The sequence below is a fragment of the Solanum pennellii genome, chromosome 2 (assembly GCF_001406875.1).
Source record: "Solanum pennellii chromosome 2, SPENNV200".
In the NCBI taxonomy this organism is placed as follows: Eukaryota; Viridiplantae; Streptophyta; class Magnoliopsida; order Solanales; family Solanaceae; genus Solanum; species Solanum pennellii.
In genome coordinates this window covers 36,180,619-36,187,860 of record NC_028638.1, presented here as the reverse complement: position 1 = coordinate 36,187,860, position 7,242 = coordinate 36,180,619, and the positions used below count along the sequence as shown (strand labels likewise).

Genomic DNA, 7,242 nt, shown 5'->3' with positions numbered 1-7,242 from the left:
AAAAAAAAATAAATTAAATATCAAACCAAGCTGAATTTCTAAATCTATGAATTAACCAAACCAAACCAATAAAACTCGAGTTTTTTCATATTTTTTTGGGTTTTTGAATTTTTCCGATATAGTATTCATACACATATAATTTACTTGTTCTTCACATATTTCTTCAGTCCTACCAAAATATAACTATCGAAGATATTTTTTTAAGAAAACAACACAAAATATGATATGATTAATGACTCTAAAATATTCAAAATAATAACAATAATAATGAAATCTCGTAAAAAGTATTACAAATTAAGAAGTCATAATGAAAATGATCTAATTTAAAAGTACAAAACCAAGCTAAAATAAGTTTTAAAAGTATTAGTTACATGACTAAATATTAAAGAAAATTAAAATTAGATTATGCATTTTAATTGTCTAAACCAATGTAAAACTAAACAACAAATGTTCAAAATTATTGTAATCCTTAGTGTTAAATTAATTTTCTTTTAGCATTAGTATTAATTTGATTTTGATTTAAATTTTATTATAATTACCAACATCTGTGGACTATAATCTTTATGGAGCCATTCAAAATTCTAAGTTTCAAACTTACAATAATATATTAAAAGATAAAAACTATGAAAAGGTATATAAGAAATATTTAAAAATTATATCAAAGTAAATATTTTTACGTATAAAATAAAATTTAGAAGTTTATATATAATGTCGGATTGGTTTGGTCTCAGGTTATTTTTTTTTAGTTAAAACCTAACCAACGTAAATATAGTCGATTTTTCCCCCAATACCAAACCAAGTCAAACCAACCATTAGTCGGGTTTTTTTGTTTGACTCGATTTGTGGTTTTATTCGATTTTCGATTTGGTTTTATACACCCCTAAGTTTAGGTATGAAACTAACACTCTTAATACTTTAGGTATGAAATTCAATGAAAGGGTATATTTTAGGTGTGTTTTTAAAACTTATCTAATATTTAAATTGAAACAAACATGCAACATATATTGGATCCGTACTTACACGAGCTATTGTATTTAATAAGTATATATATATGTATATATATATATATATATACACACACACACACCTTTGTTATCAAATTTCAGATATATATTTATCTTAAATTATTAAATCTCATGTTACCACTCCAATTTTCTTTTGTGGTGTCTATGTAGTGCCAACGTGCAGTGACGGAGCTAGAAATTTTACGAAGGGTGTTCAAGAATTGCATAGGTAAATAAAATCAATTTAATGCATTAGTGTGCTAATTTTTTAAAATCAAACTACGTTACATTGAAGATAATTTATTTTAAATATAAAACATACTAAAAATTTTAAAATTAAACTACATAGTAATTAGCTTTGACGTCCTTGTTTATATAAGAGGAAGTGAGCGGACAAAGAAAAAAAAAGTTCATTTAGAATGAAATCACTTTAATGCTTCAAGTTTACGAATCTCTCAGGACTAACAACGAGATATGAAAAATTAACAGTAAAATCGAATGAATTTCCTTTTTAAAAAAATTCTATATGGAGCCTTTTTCACTTTTAGTAATTTTATTAAAAAATAAAAAGTAAGTAGGATTTACTTATTAACTTTGAATTAAATAATCACTTTTAAATTTTATTAAAAGTTTCAATGAAAAGAAAAAAAAAACCAAAAGTCAAATTGATTAAAAGATCAATTGACTGCTAAATTTTTATGCTTTCCTTAAATTTTTAAGTTGTAGCCTTGGTTTCTAATTTAATATTAAATATTAATTTAATTATATTAATAAATTAGGTGTAATAATAATAATTGTATTAATAAATTAAGTGTAGTAATAATTGATAATATATTGTATTAATAAATTAGGTGGAATAAGAAGTGTAACCATGGGAAATTGAACCCGCGTGCACGCTGGCCATCAAAATTTTCGCTGGGCATATGAAATCAATGGGTCAAGACTCTTTAATGTTATAGGATATTCAAAATGTGTTATTTAACCATTTAAAAGATTATTTTATTTATATATGCGATATAATTTTTCGATGAAGCGTGTCCCCTTGACACCCTAAACCTACCGTAGCTCCACCCCTGCCAACGGATATATTTTGTTCTAATCAATTTAGTGTTCTCTCAAATTAAAGTCCTAAAAATGAAAATTGTGTGTGAACACTTCTCACATTTTATACAGATGCTAAGTCTGTTAGTCATCTCTAATGCAGCAACATTACAAAAGCAACATCACAAGAAATTAATGTTGCTTTTGAACAACATGTGAAATAGTGATTGAATTAAATAAATAAGTGAAAAAAACAATATCAATCTTAATCAGTACTCACATAAAGGTTCAAGATTTCAAGTAAATTAACACCCATTGAAAAAAATAGCATTGATAAAAATCGTTTTTACTTTATACTCAAAGTTTACTTTAAAAATCAACAATATACATTCTTCCTCCTCAGCTTAGTCATATCTTGCCTAGCATGCCTTAGCCACACTAATATTAAAGATCTTTCCTCAATACAACTTGATCTTGATCAATATCATTTGATCTTGACTAGGTTCATCATGTAAATTCCTAGCTAAGCATCAATCACTCGAACCAATCTATTTGAGGATTTAACAAGCGCCACATGAACATTGTAGAGGATGATAAAAGTGACGGTATAGAATTTAACAAATGATAAAAATAATATAACAAGAAATAAATATAACTCTGATCGAAAATAAAGAAATAATAGAGTATCTTTGTTTATTTAATAACACTAACCTTTAATTAAATGATTTTTACTAACTCTAATTTACTTAACAAGTAAAAAAATAAAAAGTTTTTGAAATATGATTAGTCGGATGGATTCCATAAAGTAAGGATTCTGGTCGGTGTGTGAGGCGGAGAGAGATGTGAAGAACGGTTCAACGGCATAATTTTGCGGCTAAAAAATGCGAGCCATAATATAATGGCATTACAAACACTAGTCATGTCATCATCTATTTCTCTCTTGCATCTTTCTTCCCTTTTCTCTTTTACCCATTTCTTCCTATTTTAGGGTTAGGGTTCCTCTTTCTCATTCTTCTTGTTTGTTTATCTTCATTATTGTATTGTATGTACAAATGTGTGATTGAAATCAAACTCCCATCAATTTCTATTTTCTCTGTTTATACAACAATCAGGTCTTCTGCAGAAGATCTGAGAGAGAGGGATACCTACCAAAATGAGCGCATCCAGGTTCATCAAGTGTGTCACCGTTGGTGATGGTGCTGTTGGAAAGACTTGCCTCTTGATTTCCTACACCAGCAATACCTTCCCCACGGTTTGTTTTTTTTTTCTTTTTCAAATTAGTATTACAATTGCGATATGTTGTTGTGTTTCCAATTGTTTATACAAGGTGAAAATGAACAAGTTGATTTGTGGTGACAATAATTCATGTTAGATGTTATGGCTTTTGCTTGTTGCTACTTTATATTATTGCAGCTTGTTATCCGGGGGCGGAAAATTATATTATTTATACATGATTAAAATAATTTTATATGTTGAATCCCTTCGACTACTTCACGTGTATTTCTACAGATTTTGAACCCCTTATTGAAAATACTGGTTCTGCCTTTGCTTGTTATCACATAAAGACATCAATTGCAGTGTATCTTTTTTTTTCTCTCTGGGATTCGGTTCACATGATCAAAGCTTTTCTTTGATTTGTATATCCTAACATCAATTTCTTTGTCTCATCTATTACAATGTTTGACAGGATTATGTGCCAACGGTGTTTGACAATTTCAGTGCAAATGTGGTTGTCAATGGGGCTACTGTCAACCTAGGGTTGTGGGATACTGCTGGTAATTACATTAAACACCAATTAGTACTCCTTTTTTTCTTTGGCAGAAAGCTTATAATTTCTATTTAGGCCAAATACATAGATAGCCTCTCAATCTTGCATGAGATGTCACTTAGACATGATAACTATAGCTATGACCAATTGAACACTTTTACTTTTCCAAATTGTGTCTCTTGGACACTTCAGTCATCAAGACTAAACAAAATCAAATGTGTAACTTTTACGCTATAAAAGAATGATGAATGACCATAAATATGGACGCATCTCATTTTGAAAAACATACATGTCATCAAAAAAAAAAAATTAAAAATGGAATATTTCCCTTATCCTAACGTCTTTGTCCTTCCAAAAACAAACCAGATAACCAATTGCAAAGGAAACCTTGTGTGCGAAATTCCTTCCACGCCAAATGCTTAATTTAGAGCTTTCGACTGGTTAAGTTGTTTGATGAACTCGGTTGTATGACTTCATATTAAAGTCACACATTTTCATCCGGCATAATACATAGATAGACACTTCAACTTGACCTCTACTACCTGTTGAACAGCCCAACTTTCATTGTGAGCCATCTAGACACTTTTAAGGGGGGTGCATTCTCAAAATTCGGGTGTTTATGGGGACACTTGAACCAAGTTAAGGTGTCTAGATGTGCATTTTCTAAGTTGTGTGTTAGTTGTCAGTTGAGGTCAAGTTAAGGTGTCTATCTATGTGTTAGGCTATTTCATCCTTTAGCAACTGAAAATTGGGGTTAAGAGCAATACCAACATCTTTTCTTCTGATTTCAATCATAATGATCTATTTTTCATAGCTAACATTCAAAAATTTACTTTATTGGGAAAAATTACAACCTTTTTCCATCTAATTCATCTATGGCACAAGAAATCACATTTTTAACTAATCTAGAAAATTCTTGCTGGAAGATGGAGACTTCCTCACAAGCTCTTATATCCTTTGTTGCCTCAATCTTTTCCTTTTCTTACACTTAACTCTTCAACTTTCTGCTATTTTGTCTATTATATTCATGCTTCTTCTGTGCTTCTTGCTTCTCTTCTTCATCTCCAAGATTAGACTTTTTCTTCTTCTTCCATCAATGATCCTCTTACCATTTTATGGACACCCTTTTGAGTACTTTTACAGAGGGTGTATTCAGAAATTTACAAACAGTTCACGTGCTCGAGGCTGAGGTCGATACACATGATGTGCCATATCAGCATCTTGTATCCACAAGATACATTTCTGTCAACTAAAAAGTGTTCAATTGGTTATGGCTAAAGATTCAAGGGGCCATTTGTGTATTTAGCCTTCTATTTATTTGCAGATGTATTCTTATGCATATATTTGCTACTGCACTTATGTTTGTATTTAAATTTATATAATGTCATCATAAATTATACATATTACAGGACAGGAGGATTACAATAGGTTAAGACCTCTGAGTTATCGTGGAGCTGATGTTTTCATTTTGGCATTCTCTCTCATCAGTAAAGCCAGTTATGAAAATGTTTCCAAGAAGGTAGTGTAAAATTTCCTTTTTCTCTTTGTTTTATTTTTCGTCTTTGTTAATCGTTCATGGAAATTTATTTTTGCTTTATTGATTATTTTCCAGTGGATTCCTGAGTTGAAGCATTACGCCCCTGGTGTCCCTATTGTGCTTGTTGGAACAAAACTTGGTAAAGTTCTATTTATACAATATGATCTTGGATTTTTTCGTATATCTTCATGAGGTGATGACTGATGATCAAGTGGTCTCTGTGATGTTTCCATTTTACTTCTATTTTCTCTGTGATTAAAAAAAAAACTTTCCGAAGGATCTGATCATCTCAGTATAATAGTGGATCAATCTTCATCTTATTTTTTAGTGCTGCTTCTATCTCCTAATTGGCTCTGATAATGCTCTGATAATCATGCATGTATACTCAAAATCCATTGTGGTAAAAGAAGTCTTGCTGCTCTCTGAGTAGAAGTTACTTTGTTCCCTGTCACAAATACAAGATTTTTAGGGAACTGCTAAAGAGCAAACAGAAGAAATAGTAGACCTTTTGGGCCATGGAAGTAGAAAATGGTTGGTGGTGTGGGGTGTGTGCAGCACATGTTCTTGTCCTGTGTCTCTTTGATAAAGTTAAAAGAGTGAACTTTCGTCTATACAAGGACACGTTAATATCGTTGGAATTAAGTTCTCTTTGCCAAAGAAAAAATAGAAAACGAAATACAAATGGCTTTCCTTGAAGTGTACGTCTCTTATCTTTTACTTCGAGCTTCTATTCCTATTCAGGTTGAAGGTTGTAACACAACTGTTTTATTTATTCTTTAAATTGTGATTTTCCTCTTTTAAGAACATGTATTCTTTGTTCTGGTTGTACTCATGTTCTAATGTTTTGTTCTTGAACTTTTACGTCTCATCTTTTTCCAGTTTTACTTTCCCCGTCTTTTTTTTATCATTCAGAGAGGATTATTCATATATTTAATTGTCCTACTTTCCACTTGCATTGAACTTAGATCTTCGAGATGATAAGCAATTCTTCATAGACCATCCAGGTGCCGTGCCAATTACTACTGCTCAGGTAAGGGTCATTGCGGCTATCCTCTCTTCGAGTTGCTTCAATGGAGTACACTGTGCACCTTGCTTGTCATTAGTATTTAATTTACTTCTTCTTCCAACATTAAGGGTGAAGAGCTGAGGAAAACAATTGGTGCACCTTCCTACATTGAATGTAGTTCAAAAACACAGGAGGTATATTTTGTCTTGAGCTTCTTGTTTCTTGTGCTCAACATCTTTTTGATGCGTTTAATTGAAGTATATGATTTGAAATGTTGTTGCTGCAGAATGTAAAAGGAGTATTTGATGCTGCCATTAAAGTTGTGCTCCAGCCACCCAAGGCAAAGAAAAAGAAAGGGAAGTCCCAAAGGGCCTGCTCAATTTTGTGATCAACAGTTGGTCCGGGATTATTCCTGGTCACAGTTTTCACACGTTGTAATCTGTCCCCTCACATCTGTTTCTGTTTTCCTTTTCGCGGAAGAAGTAAGAGGTCATTGTATGTCTCACTTGAAGCTGCTGGTGATCTCTTGAAGTGTCAGGTGGCTCGATCTCTTGTATTGCTGTGATCTCTGATTACTGAGTTTCACAACACGCTCCAGGCCACTCTATTTTATCCTCGCTGTTTTGATTTGTTTTATGTATTACTGACTGAAAGATCAATTTAGGAAAACAAATTTTCTCAGCAATGTTGTTTAGCATTTCTTACATTTTTATTTTGATTTAAAAACTTTGGAATGTTGAACACCCTTCCTAGTTGTAGCTGTTCAATTTATTTCCCCAAAGATCAATCAAGATTCTTCTGCTTTTGCATTTTCATTTTCTGTTGATTGCAAATTCTTCTTTTGAAGTAATTTTTTATTCAGAAACATTCCTTGATTGGGAAATGA

General features: G+C 31.5%; 1 protein-coding gene across 1 annotated transcript; it reads left to right on the top strand.

Annotated features, from left to right (window-relative positions):
* The first annotated feature begins 2,849 nt into the window (after positions 1–2,849).
* LOC107008925 (rac-like GTP-binding protein ARAC1) lies at positions 2,850–7,171 on the top strand. Its single transcript, XM_015208140.2, has 7 exons — positions 2,850–3,297; positions 3,733–3,820; positions 5,223–5,332; positions 5,426–5,489; positions 6,316–6,380; positions 6,485–6,550; positions 6,643–7,171. The coding sequence occupies exons 1-7, from the start codon at positions 3,199–3,201 to the stop codon at positions 6,742–6,744; spliced, it is 594 nt and encodes a 197-aa protein (XP_015063626.1). The 5' UTR covers positions 2,850–3,198; the 3' UTR covers positions 6,745–7,171.
* The last annotated feature ends 71 nt before the right edge of the window (positions 7,172–7,242 follow it).

Bases quoted from the DNA above. Each gene is read 5' to 3' on its own strand.
- LOC107008925 (XM_015208140.2), top strand. From the start codon at position 3,199: ATGAGCGCATCCAGGTTCATCAAGTGTGTCACCGTTGGTGATGGTGCT. The intron at 5,333-5,425 runs GTAGTGTAAAAT...ATTATTTTCCAG, and splicing joins ATGAAAATGTTTCCAAGAAG to TGGATTCCTGAGTTGAAGCA. The intron at 6,551-6,642 runs GTATATTTTGTC...TTGTTGCTGCAG, and splicing joins GTAGTTCAAAAACACAGGAG to AATGTAAAAGGAGTATTTGA.